This window comes from Cinclus cinclus, chromosome 17 (genome assembly GCF_963662255.1).
Source record: "Cinclus cinclus chromosome 17, bCinCin1.1, whole genome shotgun sequence".
Lineage (NCBI taxonomy): Eukaryota > Metazoa > Chordata > Aves > Passeriformes > Cinclidae > Cinclus > Cinclus cinclus.
The window spans coordinates 4,114,059-4,135,350 of record NC_085062.1 but is presented as its reverse complement, the minus strand read 5'-3'; the positions used below and the strand labels follow the sequence as shown (position 1 = coordinate 4,135,350).

At 48.5% G+C, this 21,292-nt stretch overlaps 3 protein-coding genes across 4 annotated transcripts; 1 reads left to right on the top strand and 2 right to left on the bottom strand.

Moving 5' to 3' along the window:
- Window positions 1–725: 725 nt before the first annotated feature.
- UNG (uracil DNA glycosylase) lies at window positions 726–5,416 on the bottom strand. 2 transcript variants are annotated; one of them, XM_062504385.1, is made up of 7 exons: window positions 5,276–5,416; window positions 4,566–4,721; window positions 4,403–4,498; window positions 3,543–3,640; window positions 3,070–3,158; window positions 2,555–2,733; window positions 726–2,012 (listed from the first exon to the last, which is right to left on the bottom strand). In XM_062504385.1, exons 1-7 carry the CDS (start codon window positions 5,414–5,416, stop codon window positions 1,872–1,874), a joined length of 900 nt encoding a protein of 299 aa, XP_062360369.1. In that variant the 3' UTR covers window positions 726–1,871. The 2 variants fall into 2 exon arrangements, with proteins under 2 accessions (XP_062360369.1, XP_062360368.1); XM_062504384.1 differs by having other exon boundaries at window positions 4,566–4,760; window positions 5,327–5,416.
- Window positions 5,417–5,674: 258 nt separating this feature from the next.
- On the top strand, window positions 5,675–7,880 carry ALKBH2 (alkB homolog 2, alpha-ketoglutarate dependent dioxygenase). The gene is made up of 3 exons (XM_062504573.1): window positions 5,675–5,891; window positions 6,530–6,728; window positions 7,522–7,880. Exons 1-3 carry the CDS (start codon window positions 5,675–5,677, stop codon window positions 7,859–7,861), a joined length of 756 nt encoding a protein of 251 aa, XP_062360557.1. The 3' UTR covers window positions 7,862–7,880.
- A 1,010-nt stretch (window positions 7,881–8,890) lies between these two features.
- USP30 (ubiquitin specific peptidase 30) lies at window positions 8,891–20,505 on the bottom strand. The gene is made up of 12 exons (XM_062504298.1): window positions 20,365–20,505; window positions 19,705–19,890; window positions 19,051–19,154; window positions 18,094–18,192; window positions 17,339–17,381; window positions 17,002–17,096; window positions 16,306–16,365; window positions 15,218–15,304; window positions 14,631–14,711; window positions 13,675–13,894; window positions 12,986–13,094; window positions 8,891–12,063 (listed from the first exon to the last, which is right to left on the bottom strand). Exons 1-12 carry the CDS (start codon window positions 20,462–20,464, stop codon window positions 11,826–11,828), a joined length of 1,422 nt encoding a protein of 473 aa, XP_062360282.1. The 5' UTR covers window positions 20,465–20,505; the 3' UTR covers window positions 8,891–11,825.
- Window positions 20,506–21,292: the final 787 nt, after the last annotated feature.

Genomic DNA, 21,292 nt, shown 5'->3' with positions numbered 1-21,292 from the left:
ACGGCCCCAAAGCTCCAGCACCGCAGCCTACAGTGCCGGCCGCCCTCAGCCGGGGCCGTTTTCCCTGCCCGGAGCAGAAGGTCCGTGAGGAGCGGGGGGAGATGACACGGCCCTCACAGCACCCTCAGGGTGGCGGCCCTCCCACAGTGGGGGGACATTAAACGGGACCCCCTAAATCCCTGTCAAAGCCGGGCATGGGCGGTGAGGGAAAAGCGCCACGGCCTCCTCATCCCTTCACCCTCCCCTCATCCCTTCACCCGCCCCTCAGCCCTCACCCCCTCACCATGGCCGCCAGCCCCCTGTCCCCTCGCTGCAGACCCCGCCGGTCACTCCGGTCTCCCTGGTCACTCTGGTGTCACCGGTCACTCCCTGTGGCCATCTGTCCCCCCTCAGTCCCCGGCTGGAGCCCAGCCTGTGCCAGCCCCCCCCCTCCCGAGCTGTTCCAGTTGGGTCTCACACGTGATGGTCACGTCAAGCACAAATATTTTTCCCTGCTAACGCGTCTGGAAAACTTGTGCTGGAGATGAGGGTGGGAAGAGGGAGGGGGACACCCGATCCTTGGAGGACAAAGGTGGCCTGGCCCTGTGCCTGGTCACGGGGATGGGGACAAGGACATGCTCCCGAGTTTGGCTCCCTGAGGGGAACAGGGACTCCCCATTCCCTCCCTGTGTTAAAGTACCGACGGCAAGATCATGTAAACAAAGTAATTTTTATTTAAAAAAAAAAAAAAAAAAAAAACCACACTCTGGGGAAAAAAAACAAACAAAAAACAAGCAAACAACATATACAGCAAGGCACAGACAGTGTAAACCACTGGTGATAGTGTTACCTCAGAGAGAGCACCAGAGGAAGGGTTACAAGGACATTCTATAAAAACTGGTGTAATTTCAAAAAAAAAAAAAAAAAAAAAAAAAAAAAAAAAAAAAAAAAAGTCTTCACTTCATTAAAGGAATTACAAAATTGGGCTGGAAACCCAAGAGTCAACAAATCTTCCTCCTCGAAGTCCTAACAGTTATTGCCAACAGGAGGTGGAAACTTTAATTTGCTCCCAAGGTGGCAAAGCACAAAGTTCCCTCTTTCAATATCTTACAAAGATCTGAAATAATTTGCAACTATCAGTCCGTTAATTGGAAGATGTAAATGAACAAACATTCGCTGCTGCTATCAGCAAATTCCCCCAGGTCAGTACAGCTCACCTGTCATCCAGGTGATTACACACCCAGGAAGAACCTAAAACCTTTTGATTTTCCTATCTAAATGCCATGAAACATTTCAAAAGCACTACCAAGAGTCTTGGTCACAGCCTCCCTGTGGCTGCTGGATTTATCCCAAAAATCTTGAGATCATGGATACACCAAGCAACACCCCCGACTGTCTATTTTCTTAACAGCCTTGAGAAGCCATTTTTGTAATAAACCTGTAGCAAAAAGCTAAAACCAAAAGCCTTTTCCTCCCATGGCGTTAGCTCCATCCTCCCTAAATAGGAAAACTGGATTTGTGTGGGAAGGAGGCAGCAGGGCATATAAAAAAGCTGAGCAGCTCAGTAAAGAATTTACATCCCTTCACCAGAGTATGAAAAGAAATTCCCACTGCCACAGTGAACACAAATTAATACAGAACTCTGGTGTTTGGGGTCTTTTTTTTTTTGCTTCAAACCAGGCAAAGATCTGTTCCAGCAGCAGAGCTGTCCATCAAACACTCCAATATGCTCATGAAAAATAAACATTTAAAACAAAAAATAGAACCACCTCTGAAAGTTTGGTCATTTGTTCACTGATCAACACCCAAAGAACAATTCCCAGGTCAGCATGGGTTTCTCAGAAATGCCCCAACCCTTGAGCCAGGGGCTGGTCCCAAGCCCCATCCCAAGCTCAGAGTGCTTTCCAGTCGATGGGCTTCTTCCCAGATTTTTTGAGGAATTCATTTGTCTTGGAGAAGTGCCTGCAGCCAAAAAACCCTCTGTTGGCAGAGAGGGGTGAGGGATGAACCGTCTGCAGGACGTGGTGACGCTTCTGGGAACGGCAGAGGAAACCACTTGTGAGATTTGCAGGGTTTTGGCTGTTCCTGCTCCAGGACAGGTGTGATTTACCCCCATTCCTTCTCCTCCTGCTCCAGGACAGGTGTGATTTACCCCCATTCCTTCTCCTCCTGCTCCAGGACAGGTGTGATCTCCCCTTACAACCCCTCCTGCAGCAGCCTGAGACCCAAAGAACCAGCCACAAGGACCAAGACTTCTGTCCCACTAAGCAAAGACATAAATGCCCTGGCATTTCCCAATTGCTGTCATCCCACCAGCAGATTTCATATTGATTCATGAGCCCTTAACTAGGAAAAACACCTCTGTCCTTGTGAGACACTGCTGACAACAGGAGCTTACACTTGCTCCACTTTCCTTGCTTAATTCTGGCAAAGGCTAAGCTGGAGCAGAAGCAGAACTCGATTTGACAAAGTTCAGGGCAGGGAAAATTCCCAATTCCATACGGGAAGTGCCCTCTAGTGTCCAACCAACTGCGGGAAAAACCAGGGAGAGGGAAAGGCTGAGGAAAAGGTGTACCCTGTCGATGGAGCTGCCTTTCCTCTGGGCATAGGCTCCCCAGAGCATGAAGACAAGCCCATGAAGGTTCTTGTTGAGCCAGGACACCACGACATCTGTGAACTGCTCCCAGCCCCTCTCCTTGTGGGACGTGGCCTGGTGAGCCCGAACCGTGAGCACTGCGTTGAGCAGGAGCACTCCTGGCAAACAAAACACATCCAAGGGGTGAAACAAAGGGTTAATCCATACCTGGACTGCCCAAGGCCAGGCTGGATGGAGCTCTGAGCAATTTGGGCTAGTGGACAAGTGTCCCTTGGATGAGCTCTGAGCTCCTTTTCAACCCAAACCATTCAGGGATTCAAACTGGTTTTTTTTCTTTTTTTTTTTCCTGTTGATGAAGCAAATTTTCATTTTGAGGCACTCAGAAGTGATTTTCTGTCCTACAGGTGGATTATTTCCAATCCCAGGGCTGTTTTTTTCCCTCAGATTCTTTTCTGTTCCACAGGGGGCACATCACTGAATGTCTCTGAGCTCACCTTGCTTGGCCCAGCCCGTCAGGTCCCCATGGCCAGGGTGGGTGAAGCCCTCAATATCCTCAGAGAGCTCCTTGTAAATATTTTCTAAGCTGCAAATCAAACCAGCAGAAGATTTTTAATATGACACAAGCAAGAGAAGATTTTTAATATGACAAGAGCAAGAGCACCACTGATTGCTCTCAGCAAGCAAGAAGCAGCACTGATTAAAATCTTATTATTTATGATAATACAGACATTTGCAGAGGCAGGGCAGCAGGGACTCTGTGTGTCTGCCTGGAAAGCTTTAGAGACTGGAAATTAAAATTTACATCCAGAATATCACCAAAACTACAAAGAATTATCCTTCTAGCTGATGCACAACTCAAATGTAAGTAGTTGCAAAGCACTACACATCAATTTTCTGGCTCCCAGCCCCGAACACCACAGAACTGCAAGTAATTAAGGAACAAAAGGGATTTTGCAAATTTTCTTACCTGGGGGGAGGTGGAACAGGCTTCTGGACACTGAAACAGAGCCCATGAGCTTGCTTAGGTCCATGGTATGGATCTTGTCCCAAAATAACAACTTTTACCTGAAAGCGGACCCTGGTTAGCACTGAATTGTAATCAGTATTATCTCCCAGAGAGTGGGGGAAAAAATACTTATAAATGAGCTTTATCCTAAAATAGAGACAAAAAAGCCCCACAAACCAACCCCTCCAAGAAACTGAAGTTAAATCCCAGATATCTCATTGCTAAAGAGCACAGAGCCCACCCAAAACTTAAGATTAGCATCCCTATGGCTTGTCTGCCAAAATAGTGAATATAACTAATAGAATTTGAGTGCAGAACACCAACATCTTCACAGTCACAAAAAAACACCTTGTTGCATTCCAAGTAGGTTTCATCCTATTTCACCTTTATACCACACTTGCTGTGAGATTTTTGACAGGCTTTGTTGGAAATGACATTACCTTGTGCTGTAGTTTTTTTCCTTTCATCACAGTCCTTTACTGATCAATTAAAAGGAAAAGAGACATTCAACATCAAAAAACCATGAACTAGGTTAAGCTGGTAACACCAGAAAAAAAAAAAAAAAAAGATCAAAAGGATCAGAGGAAGTTCTGTGGCTTGTGAGGGTAATAAGACAATAAAATCACGGTTTGGTATCAGACATGAAAGGGAAGGCTGGATTTATGAGTTAGGTGAGCCAGACAACAACATCCACATCTCATGGGACCCAAGTTTAAGGGACCAAACACTAAAGGAATGTGTCTGTGCACCCTCCCTGCACCTTCACGATTTTAAACTCCCCGGAGCAGCTGAGATCCGCCCCACACCGCGGCTCTACTCACATCCCAGATGTCGCACATCTGTGTCCAGGTGAAGACCTGCTCGGGGGGCGGATACACCGTGTAGCGCTTCCTCTCCTCGGCCACGAACGCCATCAGCTGCGGGGGCACCGGGGGCTCAGAGGGGGCTCGGAGAGGGATGGGGGGATCGGGGAATGCTGCTCACCTCCACGAAGTAGGGCTTGGAGAACTCCCCGGCCAGCTGCCGCCGCCAGCTGTCTCCGAAGCCCGGGGGTACGTTCCGCTGCGCCAGCAGCTGCCGCGCCGCCTCCTTGTTCTTGCGGATGCGCTCCTGCTGCTCCGCGCTCAGCGCCTGGCTCACCTCATCGCCGGCTTCCTTCGCCTTCTTGGCGGCGCTCACCTGGAAGCAGCGGGCAAAGGGGTGGCTGCGGATCCTGCGGAGGATGCAGGAACGCAGAGGGAACAGCACGGGACCCGGGAGCCGCGCAGCCATGGCGGGAGAGGCCATGGCGCATCAGGTCCCGCCCAAGGGGCGGCCACGCCGCACGCGGCCGTTCCGCGGCAAAACACAAAGCGCGCCCCCATTGGCCGCCGCGCCGCCCGAGCACAAACTCCCGCTCGCTATTGGTCAGCGGGATAAACGCTCGCTTCTCCCCACTGGTTCGCCGCGGCTAAAGGGGGTGTTTCTACCTAGCAACAGCGACGTCATGGAGAGTCTCAGCGCCCGTTGGGCGGCAGCGGAGCGTGGCGGCTTGATTGACAGCTCAGCCACACGTGAAGCCGCGCGGGAGTTTGGAAGTTGTGCCCTTCCCCCCCACCACCACCCATTCCCCTCAGAAAAGTCCGCCAGTGCCCCCACGTTCCCACACACACACCCACATACCCACGCACCCAGACACGCGTGGGCCCCCAGACCCCTCTCCCCTCCTCCAGAGCCGCGGGCTTCCTCAGCCCCCCGATCGCTACCTCAGAATCGCCGCCCGGCTCCGGGGAGCGGCCGCGCTTCTTGGCCGGCGCGGGGCTGAAGAAGGAGTGTAGCGTCCTCTGCCCGATCATGGCTGCGGCGGAGCGGGGCAGGCAGCGAGGGAGGCCGGAGTCCAGTGAGGGGCGGTGGAGGGTGAGGAGCGGGACTTAGATTTGGCGCCAATATCGCGCGCGCTGGGGGGGCGGGGCCACGCGATGAGGGAGCGCGACCGTACTACGAGGGGGCGTGGCCTGGTGCACCGCCATCCCTGGCGCGCGCTCCCGTTTCCCGCGGGATCGCGGGTCCCGCTCCCCCCGTCCCTCCCTCGGGTGTCGCTCCCGGGTCCGCCTATGGACGCGTTCGTGGTGAAACTGCCCCGCGGGCAGGCGGGGGATGGCGGCGGCGCCGGGGGGAAGAGGCCGTGGCTGGAGGAGCCCGGCCCGGAGCGGCCGCCGCCGCGGGAGATCCGCGCCGAAGGACTCAGCTGTGATTACCGCATCCTCTTCGGCAAGGCCGAGGCGGACGAGATCTTCCAGGAGCTGGAGAAGGAGGTGGAGTATTTCGAAGGTATATTCCTGCCCTGTGAGGGTGCACGGGCTGTCCGGGGAGGCTCCACAGGCCTCCCGAAGGGCCTGGACAGTGCTCTTGGAGACCCTGCTTGGGCAGGAGGGTGGCCTGGATGACCCCCACTGGTCCCTTCCGACCTCAAACCTGTGTCCAGCTGTATTCCCCTCAATACCCCCCTTCCCCGTGAAACATTTCCCTGCCCACCCCACTCAGGTGAGTCCCGGAGCAGTTCCCAGTGCCCGGGCACAGTTGGCAGGCACTGGGAGATTTCTGCAGGTGCCAGGTGTTTACACAACCTGAGAAGCCAGGAACACAGGTGTGACCCCGTAGGGTCGGGTTTGCTGAGCTGGAATTGTTTTTCAAATGATAATCGTGGACTGGGTGTTGTTGGAGATGCAGTGTATGAGATACATGATGGGGATGCTGGTCCTGTTCATCCCACTGGAGAGGGAGAACAAGACAGTGACCAACTTTGCTGGGACACAAACCCTGGGAGCAGGGATGACAGCTTTTGGGTTGACATGAGCACCCTCATTCCTGTTTGGAGATTGCCAGAAGCTGCAGATCCAGTAGAATATTGGACTGTGCAGAGACAATACAGAAACAGGTCTGATCCTTTCCCTGTTCTGTTTAAACAGATGACTTGACAAAACTGCACGTATTTGGCACATGGCACAAGATTCCCAGGAAGAAAGTCACCTACGGAGACCCTGGTTTGTCCTACACTTACTCAGGGGTGACATTCCACCCTAAGCCGTGGATCCCGGTGCTGACCCGGATCCGGGAGCGCGTCACCTTGGAAACAGGACACACCTTTAACTTCGTCCTTATCAACAGGTACAGCCCCTTTCCAGCTGCACCAAGCAGCTTTTCCTTCAAATGAAGCAAAACAAAACAACTCGTGCAGCGTTTGAGTTGTTCGGTTTAATTGGGAAATAATTAATATATTATTGGTAAGTAGTTGTCTTGGTCTGAAAGACAGGTGTCTGCTAAGAAAGGCAGGAGTCTCTCTTGAAAATAAAAATGTAAACTCCCTCCAAATTATTATAATTTTGAAATTAAGGAGTTCTCGGGCAAAGATGTGGGAAGGGGAATAGCAGTTCTTTACTAGGAAAAATTAAAATAAAATAAAAAAAGCAGTAATATAACAAGATATTGGCAGAGTCAGAATCCAAGATGACCCCCCCATCAGTCAGTCAGGGTGTTGGAGCAGTCCCATTAAATGGTGGCTCCTCCTGCACTGACAGATGTGGTTCAGTTGAAGCAGTGCTCCTGTAGAAGGATGCAGCTTTCTCTGAAGCTCCAGTGATGATGTAGAAGGGTCTGCTTTTCCTCTGGAATCCAGTGGTAAAAGGCTGCTCTGATGTCCCAAATTTCAGTTTTTATCCAGGTAGGAAGTGCTTGGCTCCTCCCCCTGGGTGGAGCATCTCCCAGTGGGATGATGGAATTTTATCAGCCATGCAGGGGGACTCGACACCCCGTTAACAGAAGGATCCTGGAGGAAGGATGGGTGGTGGAAAAGATAAAGAACACTGCCCCATCTGGATTAACAGCTGGTGATAGAATACAAACTTTTGGTCACGTCCTGCGTTGCAACCCAAGAGAGTAATTAATACCGTTGTGTGCACAGGTACAAAGATGGCCTGGACCACATCGGGGAGCACCGGGACGATGAGAAGGAGCTGGTTCCTCACAGCCCCATCGCCTCCGTGTCCTTCGGAGCCTGCCGGGATTTCGTGTTCCGGCGCCGGGATCGCCGGGGGAAGGGAGGGATGCCGGGCACAGGGAGGATCACCCTGCAGCTGGCCCACGGCAGCCTGCTGCTCATGAAGCATCCCACCAACCTGCACTGGTACCACAGCCTGCCCCCACGCAGGAGGGTGCTGGCCCCCAGGGTCAACCTCACCTTCAGGAAAATCTTGTCCGGGGCCAATGTTCAGCCATCGGGATCTTTGGGCTATGAAAAGTGAAGTTTTAGTTCCTGCTGGAGCTGTGGATTCCCCTGCGGTGATCCGAGGGATTGGAGGAGCAAACGGACCTGAGAGGTTTGGTAATTTTGCTGCTAAAGCCTGTGGCCACTGATCTCAATGGCAAGGTTTTTTCCCTCTGGGAAATGTTGCTCTTTTGCTGATCCCTATTTTTGCTGATCGCTACCCTTGTTTTGCTCAGGAAGAAGTTTGTTCTCAGCTGATCTTTAGATAAGCAGTGTTCCAAGAAGGTGAAAATGTTCCATAGCCTAGAGGCAGAAGTTTATAAACACTGGGAGCCACAAACTGATCGTTTAAAGATGACACTCTACAGGTGATTCTTCCTGTCTACGAGCTCTGGTTTGCTTGGGGTTTTTAAATTAAAATAAAGCAAAAATGAGCCTGACACAGAGAAGGGTTGCTGAGTTGTGAGGACAAGGACTGTGACTCCTGTTTGCTTGAATCCCTCTGCTGTTCCACCTCCTCTGCTTCTGGGGGAGGCTGCTCTTGCAGGAAGGAAGCACAAGAATTTCCCTCCCTCAGGTCCTTTGTACAAAAAACAGGCAGCAAATAAATGCCCTTGTGGGGAGGAACTGGGTTGTCCTATTTCCACTGGAAGGCTATCAAGAGTGCATTTTCCTAAATAATTATCCCTAGGGATCTCCTCCTAGCCATCACCTCCCATGCCCACAGGGAATCCTGCTGAAAATGTGGGAATTCTGTCCAGTCCCCAAGAAATCTTGAGGCATAAAGGAATGGGAATTCTAATCTGGGTGAGAATGGGAACTAAATCCTGTGAAACTTGGCCACAGCCACTGGAATTAGTGCTGGCCTTCAGTGGTGGGTCCATTATTCCTATGGAATTAAGGTCTGTACAGACAACTGGGAGTTGGTACTTCCCACCCTCTGCCACTCTGAGATGTTCTGTGGAGCTTGAAGAGCTCCTGCAGAAAATCTTTCTTATCCAGGGCTTGTGAAGTGCTGTTTCAACCCTTTGGTGTTTGTTTCAAGACATTCTCACACTCGTTTTTCTACCAAGTTTGTTCTTTTATTGCTACTGTACAGTTAAAAAATACCCTGAAGTGGAAAAAAGCAACTTCCAACAGCAGTGCAGTGCTTGGACTGGAACAGACATTTTTAAATTAACACACAAAATAAGACAAGAATAATCCAAACACGGAGATGCTATCTTGGAGCTCTTAATTCTTTACAATTTATTAACATCTTTTCTACCATGGCAGCTTTGGAGGGACGAGTACCAGTATTTGAGCCTTGTGGCTGCATGGAGCCCCTCCCAGAGAGGGGAGGCTGGCAAACAGATCCCAGTGATCTCCAGAGGGGAGGTTTGGCTGGAAAACACAGAGCTCTGTGACCTCTGAAAAGACAGATCCCACTGACCTCCAAAGGGAAAGCTTGCCTGGCAAACACAGAGCCCTGGGACCTCCAAAGGAGAGGGCTGGACAAATTCCAGTGATCTCCACAGGTGTGGTTGGCTGGGAAACAGATCCCAGTGACCTCCAAGAGTGGAGGATGAGCTCCCAAAGTCCTGCACAGATCCCCCAGCTCACAGGGGCCTGGCAGGATCTGGCACAGCTCAGGGCCAGGATTGAGGTGCTGGGCTTTGCTCCATTCCTCACCTGAGGGTTAAGCCAAGCCCATCCACTCCTCCCACCAGGCAAAGCCAGAAAAAAGACTCAACCCTCCCCTTGATAGCCCTTGAGGGAGATCCAGAATCAATCCACAGCTCTTGACAAAAGAAAAACTTGCTGGCTGTGCAGAAGAGGTGACTTTGTCCCTGTCCCAGGTGCCAGATTTCAGTCCACAGTGTGCGTGTCCTCTGCCCCTCCTCCAGCACAACTAAGCCAAGGTGGGGGGCTCAGCTGAACTCCCAAATCCAGGAGAAGCCCCCAAGCAAAGCACTGAGTTTGGAAAATGCAGGACAGCCACTGCTGACCCTGGAAATGGTTTCAGTTCTGAAGTGCAGGGGCTGAGTTGCTGGGGGAGATGTTGGGGTGATGGTTTTAGATGGCTCCCAGTAGGGAAGGCTGGCTCCCTCTCCAGCTCTGTCAGCTCTCCCTTCAATGGCCAGAGCAAATTTTTGGCATTTTGCATCCTGCAGGGTTTTTTTATTTTTTGGATTTGTTTTTGGTTTGGTTTTTTTTGTGTGGTTTTGTTGTTGTTGCTTTCTTGGTTTTCTATAACTTAAAAACAGGTTAAAACCAAGCTACTGCTCGTGCAGCACAGCCAGGAACCAGGTCCCAGTCCCAGTCCCAGTGGATTTATCAATATTTATGTACTATGAACATTACTTGGGCCAGGAATTGTGCTCCAGACTCTGGAATGATGAGTTGTGTAAACAATTTTGCATATCCACTCATTTTACCACTCCTGCTTTGGCTGGTTTGGAGCCTCTCCTGAGGAAGTGTGAACACCCCCGAGCTTTGGGCAGCACTATGAATTCATGAGGTACAAAGTTGCCCTAAAAAACCTATTTAAGACAGTTGTTATATGAAAATTTCACATTGAAAAAAGCTTGTTTGATGAAGGATTCTTCTCCTCCAAGCTTACAAGGACAGAAAACAGCTAAAAACAACCTACATATTTTATTCCTGGTCATTTAAAAGCAGATTTTTAAAGGAGGATTTTTGCTGCTTCTCCCTCTGTGCTTTGGGATTTTTAATTTTTTTCCCCACATCAAACAATCTAGAGCAGCAGAATCCCCCTTAATTTCTATTTACAGGGCAGCCTGGAGCTGATGCAGGATTCTCAGATTTCTTCATGAGACCAGTAAGTGCCCACCAGTCCTGGCCCTGTTGTTTATATTCCATTTAACAAGGCCAGGGGATGCTCTACAGCTCAGCTGCAAGCCAGAAGCGTGGATCCCAATGCTGGGAATAGCAGATTCCAGCAGTAAAATGGGAAGGGTAAGTCTAGAACAGTTACAGCAGCTTGGAAATCACAGCATTAAAAGTTGTAGTTGATGCTACAAAACAACTGGATTCAACAGTGCTAAAGGAAATGACAACACTGAGCACTAGCAAACACTTCCATGTGCTGATACCAGCTATATTCCAAAGGTATGGAGCAATAAATTAAGGTTTCAGCTCTTAATAGATACAAAATTATCTCCTGGATAAAGCAATTTAAATCAGGAGAAGGACTTATAAAGAAGTAAAGTAGGAGGAATATAGTGTGAACAGGGAAATCTTTTGGATCAGGGCTGTTTGTGGAGATGCCTTGACTTGATAGGACAGGAGAAATGTGATTCTGTGAGTTCACCCAGTGGTTGTGAGAAACTCCCAGGACACAGTGGGCATGCAGAGGGCTGGGCCAGTGGCAATGCAGCTGTTCAGGGAAGCTCAAGGCACTTTGTGTCTTAAATCATTGCCTTTGCCAACAGCAGCTTCCCATTGCCCCCTCCCAGGGCTCCCCACTGGGAAACGTTGGGAATAGAGCCTTGGGATAAAACCCCTGCCTGACAGACAAAGGCTTCTCAACACACAAACATCAGGAACACAGCCTTGGGGACAAAACCCCTGCCCGACAAAGGCTTCTCCAGCACATGTCAGAACAGCCATGGGAATTTAGGTACAAAACACAATTCCCAGCCATTGCCACAGGGAAGGGAACTTGGAGGAGCTGGTGCACAATGGGGAGGTGCCAGGGGAGGGATTGGGATGGGGAAAGGCTCTTCAACAGCAGCCTGACATCAACCCTTTCCAGGGCTCCCCTTGGGAAGTGAAATGTGTGGGATAAAGCATCTCCTTGGGAAAGTGTCGCGTCAGGACACGGAACAGAGCCTCGGGACAAGGCAGAAAAACACTTCTCAACACACACCCGGCGCTGGAACAGCAGGATTCGGGCACAAAGCACAACTCCCAGCTGTTAACCACAGGGGAGGAGAGCCTGGAGAGAGGGGGGAGGTTTGCATAAGGGAGAAGCTGGGGACGAGGCCGGTGCTCCCGGCTCAGTCCCGGGCTGGGCTCTGGGGCTGGGCCCGGCCGTGCACACGCTCGTAGAACAGCAGGTAGGCACTGGCAGCCAGCACCTCGTGCAGGCTGGCCCTGCGCACGGATTCATCCGAGATCCAGAGCCACTGGCTGCTGCGGGCGCCCGGAGCGCGCCGGAAGGTGACGAAGTGGCCCGAGTGCATGTCCCCGTGGTGCACCACCACGGCCATCAGGCGGTACAGGTACAGCGGGGCCCTGCAGGAGGGGACACACACGGCCACCACAGCGGCCGAGGTTGGTGCCTGCGGCAGGGGTGTGGCTCCCGGAGAGGGGGGTGAGGTGCAGGGCGTGGCTGCTCCATTCCCCCCCCCCCCCCCCCCCCCAGGAATGTGTCTGGGCTAGTGGAAGGTGTTGCCCCGTGGTAAGTGGTGGGTTGGGATGATGTCCGAATTCCCTTCCAACCCAAAACCATTCTGTGATTCAAACTGCTTTCTCCTGCTGTTCCATCACTGGAAGTGTTCAAGGCCAGACTGGACAGGGTTTGGAGTCACCTGGGGATAGTGGAAGGTGGCCCTGCCCATGGCAGGGGTGGATGATCTCCAAGTCTCCTCTCAACCCAAATCATTCTGGAATTACGGGATTCAAACCTGCTGCTCCATCCCTGGAAGTACCCAAGGACAGGCTGGATGGGGTTTGGAGTGACCTGGGATAGTGCAAGGTATCCCTGCCCATGAGGAGGGGACTGCACTGGATGGTCCTTAAATTCACTACCAACCCAAACCATTCTGGAATTCTATGGAAAAGGATCATCAGCAGAAGCCCCAAGGGTGATTTACCAAGTGGAATCATGGCAGGTGCAAATGAAATCAAAAATGTCTGAGGGAAAAAAAAATTACGGATTTCTTACAACCATCTGAAAATGAAGGAAAAGAAGTGCTAGAGGAAACCAGCAGCAATGAGATTATGGCTGTTCAGGACTTGCTGCTCTATGACCCACAGGATTTTGAGTTCTGCTTGTAACTTATTCCCTTTCCCAGGACTAAAAATCACCCAAGACACAAGCACAGGAGCTGGGACAAAGGTTACATTCTGTAACCAGCCTGAGGACAAGGACAAAAAAGAGGGAGACAGTTTGAAGGACAGAAATGAAGAGAGAGGGTGCAAATCTTTAACTTACCTGCACTCAGAGAATGCAGCAAGTGGGAAAGTTCCTGGGGACATTAGGAATGAGGAAGAGGAGGCACCATTCATGAAGAGGGGTTTGGTGCCAGCTGGTTGTTCTGCATCTGCCAGAGGAAGGAGAAAAATCAGGGATTTAACTTTAATGCTGTTGCTAAGAACAGCATCCCTGCTCCTGTAGTGCCTTTCATCATGGGATATGAAGGTGTTTTATTGGTTTTAATATACAAAGGCAATGAAGATTTTATTCAAATCTATTTTACCTGACAAATATGGAAATGCCCATGTGTCCAAAACCCCAACTAAAGGAATATTGAGCTGCCTAAGGACACATCTCCTACAGCTGGATTTTCCAGCTGTTTTTGAAGAATTCACCATTCCCAGCACTCCTTCTCTGCTTCTCCTGAAGCCTTAGAAGAGATCCCTGACAAGAAAAACCCTGGAACATCCCAAGTTCCACACACCTTTGGACATCAAATATGTGAATTCTGTGCCATGTTTATAGATATTTAGTAGGATCAAAATGAAATTATCCAAACTGAACTGTAAATTTGGGAATGGCAAAGGGATTTCTGTCCTCTTTGCAGAGCCCCACATCAAGGTGCTGCTCATGGCTTGATTCTGCAGAGGATATTGGATCCCTGAAATGCAGAAAGAGCTGAACTATTTTATTGGCAAAGGAAGTACCTGAAGGTTTCCCTGTTCTCCCATCCTTTATTCCAGGGGTTGTCTCCTCCAGATTTTTCTGGCTGAGCTGCTCCTGGCTGGATTTGGGACCAGGAACCCGATATTTGTAGATGTCCATGACCAGGAACTCACTGAACTGGACGTGCTCATGTCTCTTCAGGGGAGTGCCTTGGTTTGACCAGCTCAGCCTTTGCAGGTGGATGCACAAACACTGGGGCAGCTTCAGGAATGAGTTCAGGAAAAGGAGAATCCACATTTTTCATGGAAAGAAAAAGGTGGTAAGTGCAGGGAATAAAGAAATACATTTCCCTTCTCTCTGTGTAAGCTCAGTGTCCCTAAAATGTGACAGCAATTCTTTTGAGATTCCTGAGACTTCCTAATCCCCAATAATTAATGGCTTTGCCCAGAGGAAAACCAAAAACATTAAGTGTTATAAAGAGCTGAAATTCAAAAGCATTGCTGTTATTATTAGTACTATTATTGGCACCTGAGGCTCCTAATTACACACCAGTGCCCTGCTGGCCTCTGTATGACAGGATTAGAGAGCAAAAAAAAAAATAAAATAAAAAAAAAAGTTTTTTCATAGAAATCAAACTTCATGTTTACTCACCAGCTGTATTCACAACATTTTAATCTCTCTGAAATGTGGAATTGCTAAAGATGCTACAAACCTTGTAAATATAAATCAATTTGCTCACCAAAGAATTAATGTAAAATCTAAGAAATGACACTCAAATTCACATTTGAGTGAGGAGAATATTCACATCCTTTCAGTGTTTTATGTTTGATGTTTTGCTGAGTTGAGGCCTCAGTGCCCACAAATATTTGCCAGGTGAGTTTACTTTGAAAAGTAAAACATTCGTGGTATAATAGCAAGAAATGGACACAACCAGCTCAAAGACAGAAGTTACTGTGTGACAGGATTTAGGAGATTTGGAGGGGGATTTTTGCCTCACCTTTCCTAACTTTAATTGCTTAACAAATGTTGTTCTCTTGTTTTCTACACTCTGGCCATTCAGAATTCCTTCTGCCTGGATCTGGAATGAAAATTAAAAAAAAAAAAAAAAAAAAATGAAGGCACCTGCAGTCAGGAGCAATTAATTGTTTTATGCTCAGTGTTTTAATCACACCTAGGAATAGTCTTCAGAATTCTTAAAGGACCAAAGTTCTAAACCAAAATCAAGCAGAAATGAGCATTAAGAGAACTCCACTCACCCAGAACTGCACTCATTTCCTTCTTCTGTTGATTTTTAAACAATACCAGGGCAAAAAAAAAATAACCCTGGTGATACCTGGCAACTACAGAATAAAGTATTTGTAGATTTTTGTAACTAGTGAGTAAAGCCTCAAATATTCTGTGAGGTAAGAACTCCTTGTTAAGTATCTGAAATCCCAGAGGCTTCCCCCAAGTCCTGAAGAAAAAGGAGGTGGAAAGTAAAGCCAGGATTGTGTCAGCAGGCTCAAAACTGTGTGGAGGTGACAAGAATTAAAGTGACTGCAACTAATGACAGGAATCAAAGGGACAGGAATCAAAGGGACCTACTTTGGTGCAGTTGTCACACACAACATCCTTCACAGACTCTGAGGAGATGAAGTGATGGAGGCAGTGGTCCAGTGTCATGGGACGACCCTGAGTGCCAAGAAAAGCCAGAGTTATTTGCAGGAATTTTAGGGTGCATTCCACTGGATTTTGGGAAAGGAGTTTTTATTTTTTTTTTTTTTCACAGAAAAACTACAGAACAGATTTATTTCATGAAAGAACTGACTGAATGGCTTTGGGTGATCGTTTTAACTGTGGGGAATCTCCTTTAGGCTGGATTAAACATGGAAAACTTTGCAGCTTTTTGACAACAGCAGCAGTGATTCCCTGTGTGAGCCCTGCAGTGGGGTTTTAAACCACAGAATCCACTCCTGCTCCTATTTATCTCTCATTCCAGCACTCCAGGGGTCACTTTATTCTCTCTGGCCCTCTCCATAGGAGAAACAACAGCTTTTAATGGAATTTAGGCCTCCTTCTTGCCGTTCTTCTGCCAAGGACTGGATGAAACAAAACACAAAGAGCAGGAGATGTGTCCAAATCCCAATCCTGGCTGGCCAGTGTCCTCCAGAGGAGGGAACTCTGCAAGTAGGAATCCCAATTTCCAGGAGTACAAATAGCAGTGGAAAGAATTCACTACCTGACATGAAATAAGAAACTTTTACAGTCCAAAAATCCACAACGTTTTGTCATTTGAAGTTTTTTCAGAGGCAGAAGGAAATGGAAACAATTCCCAGTTGACATTACCCACTGGAAAAGCCTGGATGGGGTAAGGTGTGAGCTGCCAGGGGAACCTCAGCTGAAGGTCACCTTCCCAAGATGGGAAGCAGCCCTTGGGATATGATCTGGGCTCTTCAAATTCCACAGAAAAGACCAAATCCTCCACCAGGAGAAACAAAGCTCTGGTGGCATCACCAAGTTCTGTTTGTTGGGCTCATCAGAACCTCACACCACCCATTAGGGAGAAGGTTCTGCAGCAGCAAAAGATCATAAAAGAGCAGGAATATCAAGTCCTAAAGCAGCTCTGAATGTCCTGTGCAGCTCAGAAAGGCCCTGGGAAGGCAGGATGGATCAGGGAGCAGTGGGATACATACCCACACAGCTGCTGGAATGCTCAGGGAGAGGCTGTCAAAGGTGTCAAACCTCACAGGGCTCTGCAAGAGAACATTCCAGAGCCAGGATTTATGGCAGTCCCCCAAAAAAATCCAACCCAGCTCTCCCAAGATGAGCTTATGCCCCATGCTGTCCATAATTCCCTGGTGGAACAGGATCCAACCCCCTCCCCCCCCCAGTTTCCCAGGGATCACCAGGAATGTTCTGCTCAGCTGCTTCTTGCTCACTCCAATTTGTTTGCAAGATTTTGGGAAATAAAATACAAATGTTCTCTTGGTTTGGGCTATAAGTGAGGTTTATTTTCCGTATTTTTTTTTTTCCTTTATCCAGGTTATCTTCATTTCCTTACTTGGGATAACTGGACTTTAAGTGCCTTTGCAAAATCTGAATGAGCAGCGAGTCCTAAACTCAGCCATGTGAGTGGATTTTCAGGTAATAGTATTAATTAATTAACTGTTAATTCAGTAACAGCATAAAACATCCATTATTCTGTTTGATGAGGCAGCTGTTACCCCCCACAGGGTGCATCACATGAGAATTTTTTTTAGTCTATTTAGGGAAAAATCCTTGTTCATCACTGAGGGATGATGGTTCCAGGAATCACTCTGAGTGTTGGATATCCCTTCTCACTTGACACAGATATTAATAATAATATGAAATATTATCTATTCCCATACCTGGTGCTCACAGTGTTTGCAGACCATGTTGCTGGTCAGCCTTCCATGGAAAGGGTGCTGAGATTTCCAGTGGTTGGACACAGGGGGAAGAGATCCTGCAACACAAAAATTCTCCTTGGATTTTCCATCCATCCACTTTCATCATTCCAATCCCACTCTTCTGCCCTGCAGTAACAAAATTAATGCCTCCAAAGCATATATTTGTCCCAGTGATTAATAATTTATTTATATTTTCGATTTCTACTTAGTTCAGGACAAAGACCAATTCATATTATCCTTTTAATAAACAAAACTATCCTATGAATATTCAGAATATCCAGAAGGGACAAAATCCTACCTCTTGTCCTGCAGCTTATTTGCTTTTGGGTTATTTCTGGTTGCTACAGAGGGAGATAAAAACATTTCATTAACTCTACCTCAGCAACATAAAAAAGATTTAGACATTTAATACATGAAGTATTAAATGTGTTCCTATTCCATCCCTAATTGGCTTTTCTGGCGTTAGAAAAATTGTGGGAATCTCAGTAGTTTTATATATTTGAAGAACCAAAAAAAAAAAAAAAAAAGAAAAAAAAACCTGGTACAAAACAAATTTATAATTGACCATTGCTTGTAAAAGGAATCATTAATCTGCAGAACTCTGCCACAGAACACTACATTAGGAGATTTTCTTTTTCTTTTTCTGTCTATATTTTAGGCAAAACCAGCTATTTTCCATCTGCATCAAGTTTATCAGCAAGATGGAGGATAAGATCAATTTTACCTCCCTAAAACTCTTCCAGAAATGGCCTTTTTTGCAGTTTTGAACCCTTTTTCAGGTGGGAACTACAGATCAGAGCAACTGCTTGAAGGGACTAATTTAAATCTCTACATCCCATGGATTTAGGGATGCAAAACCCCTCAGGAAAGCAGGAACACTGGAAATTCAAAGATATTTTCTTCAGAAAACCTGAGAAATCTTTAAATTTGACTTATTGATGAGTTCCTATCAAAGGATTGGGAACAGAATCAAAATATCCTAAACAAGACACTTTGTACTTGGGAATCTGGGCAGGTTCCAGGAATTTCTGCTAAGGAGATAAGTGGGATCACCTCCAGGGAATGCACATCAAACAGATGGGTCACACGGGGCTGCCGATCCCGTTCATCCTCCAGGGAAGAGGTCAGGACATGGAAAAGCTCATGGGCATCCTGAAAATGCAGTCAGAAGCAAGAGACATCAGAAAAACACTCCAGGAGGGCTGGAATTCCACAGGAAATTAAGGAAAAATTACAGCTCAAAGCCTGTGTTTACATTTAATATTTGTATTTTATATTTTGTACTTAATTTACACCTGTATTTATATTTATTGTTAAATTTATATTTGCATTTTTATTTACATTTGTAGACAAGTACATATAAAAGATATAATATAGCTCATATAATATACATAATATAAAAATACATACTATATAAATACATATTAAATGTTAATAATTAAAAAGTATTAAAATAACTATATTAAATTTATTCATTATAATTATAATTATTCATTATAATCATTACAACAATATTTGTGTTAATATTGAATATGTTTTTTTTGTACTAAAGACATTCTGGGCCATATAAACTCACAAGGAACTAAAACACTTGGGAAGAAAAAATACTCCCAAATGAATTCCCAAATCCCTGTTTTCCTCAATTTTGAGGGAAGCATAATTGAAATCTATTCTTGGAAATCAGGAGTATACTTTAGGAGTGGGATAATTGTTGGAGTGCATTGGAAATACTGACAAGAATTGCAAATAATGAGGATTACTGAAAAGATTGGAAGCTTGGAGTCCATCCCTGGGAGCAGAGCACAGATCCATTATCCATAGGGAAATCAGGGCTGGATCTGTTCTGGTTTAATACTCCTGGCTCTGTTAGTAATGACAAGGTTTGGAAGCAGCCAGGAATTCCCTGAAGAATATCCCAGCACATTGAAAGCCCCGTTCCCAACCTGTGGATGTTTGTAGAAGCAGGATTCAGATCTGGGGGAATCCCAGCAGGGATTTCCCTGCACTCACCTGCTCCTCAAAGGAGGAGATCTGCCACCTGTTCATCCTCAGCACCTCCAGCAGGCAGCTGGCATCCAGGACATCATCCTCTGTCACCTCCTGGCAGGATAAAACTGGAGAAGGGAATGCAGGAGTGTCAGGAGGAGCCAAAAATTAGTAAAACTCAGTGTTTGACAGGGCTAAAGCCCCTCCAGCCTTACACCACTTCCACAGGAATATCCCAAGGAAGAATTTCCAAGGGATTTCCTTCAAAAACAATCCTGTAAGGGAAGCCAGAGAATCACTTGAGGGTGTCAGAGATGAATTTAGCCCAGAAATGAATACCCTTGATCTTAAAATCTTTAGTATTTTTACCAGAAACCCTGCAAAGAATAGTCCCAGATTATTTTTGGAAAATAGTAAGATTGGGGGAAAAAGAAAAAGCTTAAATTATCTGCTAATAATTTTAAAACAGAATTCTAGATTTCTTGAATTCTATGGAATTCAACCCTTCTGTGAAAGGTAGTTGAGCTTTGGCCAAGGGGTTTAAAATTAGAGAGGGAAATAAAATAGGGAATAGAAACAACACGAGCTTCTTTCTTTGGGAAAAGAGGCTAAAAATGACAACATTTCTCCTCAAATATTTTATCCTTTGTTTGCCACAACAGGAAAATGTCTCAGTACCTCTCAGGAGCTGCAGCAAAGTCACTGACAGGTACTGATGATGTTCCTGGGATTTCTCCTGCTCTGTCCTGTACTGTGTGGTGAACTCCTCCAGCCACCTGATGAAGGAGGGGCAGGAGGACAAGCCCTGGAGCAGGGAATTCATGAAACACGTGTTGCCCAGGTTCAGGAGGCCGGGAACAAGCCCTGCAAAGAGAATTGCAAGAGTTCACACCATGAAATCCAGGGATTTCAGTAGGAATGCAGTGTAAAGTGCTGTAGTTAGAAGAAAATGGGAGTTATTTCTGTTTAAATGGAGTTCAGTTTTCAGTTGTTGGTATTTCAGTTGATTTTTGGTGTTCCACAGAACCCCAGAAGGCTCTGGAAGGGATCTTGGAGATCATCCCACCCCTTGTCATGGGCAGGGACACCTTCCACTATCCCAAGCTGCTCCAAGCCCCATCCAACCTCGCCTTGAACATTTCCAGGGATCCAGGGAAGCCCTCCAGGAGCTGTCCTAGAGCTTCACACCCTTCCAGCGAAGAATTCCTTCCCAATACCCAACCCAACCCTGCCCGCCGGCAGCTGGAAATGCCAATAGGTGCTTTCACAGCGTTTAGACCAGCTGGGAAAACGGGATAAAGCACATCCCGGTGCTGGCAGCCCCAGACCCTCCGGTACCTCTCCGGCGCCGTTTCCTGCCGGTGATGGGGCCCCACAGGACATAAATCCCGGCCGCCAGCGCCGCCGCTGCGCCCCCGAGCACCCCCCAGCTCCTCATGGCTCGGTGCCTGCGATGGGAAAAGCGGGACCGGGATCAGGAGCCGCGGTAACCGGGAGAGGCCGCGGCCTTCACCGGGGAACGGCAGCGCTGAGGGACGGGGAGAAGGCAACGGGGATAGGGGAAGGGGAGAAATAGAGCAGGAAAAAAGGCAAGGGGAAAACGGAAGGGAGAAGGGAAAAGTGAAAGGAAGAAAGTGAGGGAAAGGAAGAAAGGAAGCGCTGGGCCGAGCGTTCGCCCCGACCAAGCCGAGCCCCTCCGCCCGCCCTCCGCTCAGAGCCGGCCCCCTCCCGGCTCATCCCGAGGCTCTTCCCGCTCCATCCCTACCCACTCCCGTCACAGCCAAGCCCTCCCCTCGGACCTGGCCCCCTCCCCCGCCCGCAGCAGCCGCCGCACCGGCCCCTCCGCCAGCATGGCCGCGCCGGAACGCGAGCGCGCGGCCGGGCGGTGTCGGGGGGGACGGCAGGAGCGCGCGGACCGGCTGGGCGGTGGCGCCGGAAGTGGCGCGGGGGGGACCGGTTATGGAGGGGAGCGCTATGGTGGCGGGCGGGGCGGGGGCGGAGCGGGGGCGGCACCGGGGACGGGCCCGTGCCGGTGTGGGCGGCCTGCAGCGGGATAACGGGACCGTTCCGGTGTGACACCCGCTGTGATGGGAAGCCCTGGGGGTCACAGGCCGCTCTCAGTTTGACGGGCCAATTCCCCTCGCTCCCCGACCCTCAGAGCCCGCTCGAAGTGTCGGCGGCTCCCGGCCGTGGCTCAGAGCTCCGGGAAAGCAGCGGGACGTTCCAGTGTAGTGGTGGAGCGGTTGGGATACTGAGGGCAAATCCT

Excerpts from the sequence above, each read along its gene's own strand:
- UNG (XM_062504385.1), bottom strand. The coding sequence starts at position 5,416 with ATGATCGGGCAGAGGACGCTACACTCCTTCTTCAGCCCCGCGCCGGCC. Across the intron at positions 3,641-4,402 it reads AGATGTGCGACATCTGGGAT|GTAAAAGTTGTTATTTTGGG; the intron begins GTGAGTAGAGCC and ends GTCCGCTTTCAG. Across the intron at positions 2,734-3,069 it reads GACGGGCTGGGCCAAGCAAG|GAGTGCTCCTGCTCAACGCA; the intron begins GTGAGCTCAGAG and ends TTTGTTTGCCAG.
- ALKBH2 (XM_062504573.1), top strand. The coding sequence starts at position 5,675 with ATGGACGCGTTCGTGGTGAAACTGCCCCGCGGGCAGGCGGGGGATGGC. Across the intron at positions 5,892-6,529 it reads GGAGGTGGAGTATTTCGAAG|ATGACTTGACAAAACTGCAC; the intron begins GTATATTCCTGC and ends CTGTTTAAACAG. Across the intron at positions 6,729-7,521 it reads AACTTCGTCCTTATCAACAG|GTACAAAGATGGCCTGGACC; the intron begins GTACAGCCCCTT and ends TTGTGTGCACAG.
- USP30 (XM_062504298.1), bottom strand. The coding sequence starts at position 20,464 with ATGAGGAGCTGGGGGGTGCTCGGGGGCGCAGCGGCGGCGCTGGCGGCC. Across the intron at positions 16,366-17,001 it reads GCAAACACTGTGAGCACCAG|AGCCCTGTGAGGTTTGACAC; the intron begins GTATGGGAATAG and ends GTTCTCTTGCAG. Across the intron at positions 15,305-16,305 it reads GCATTCCAGCAGCTGTGTGG|GGTCGTCCCATGACACTGGA; the intron begins GTATGTATCCCA and ends CTTGGCACTCAG.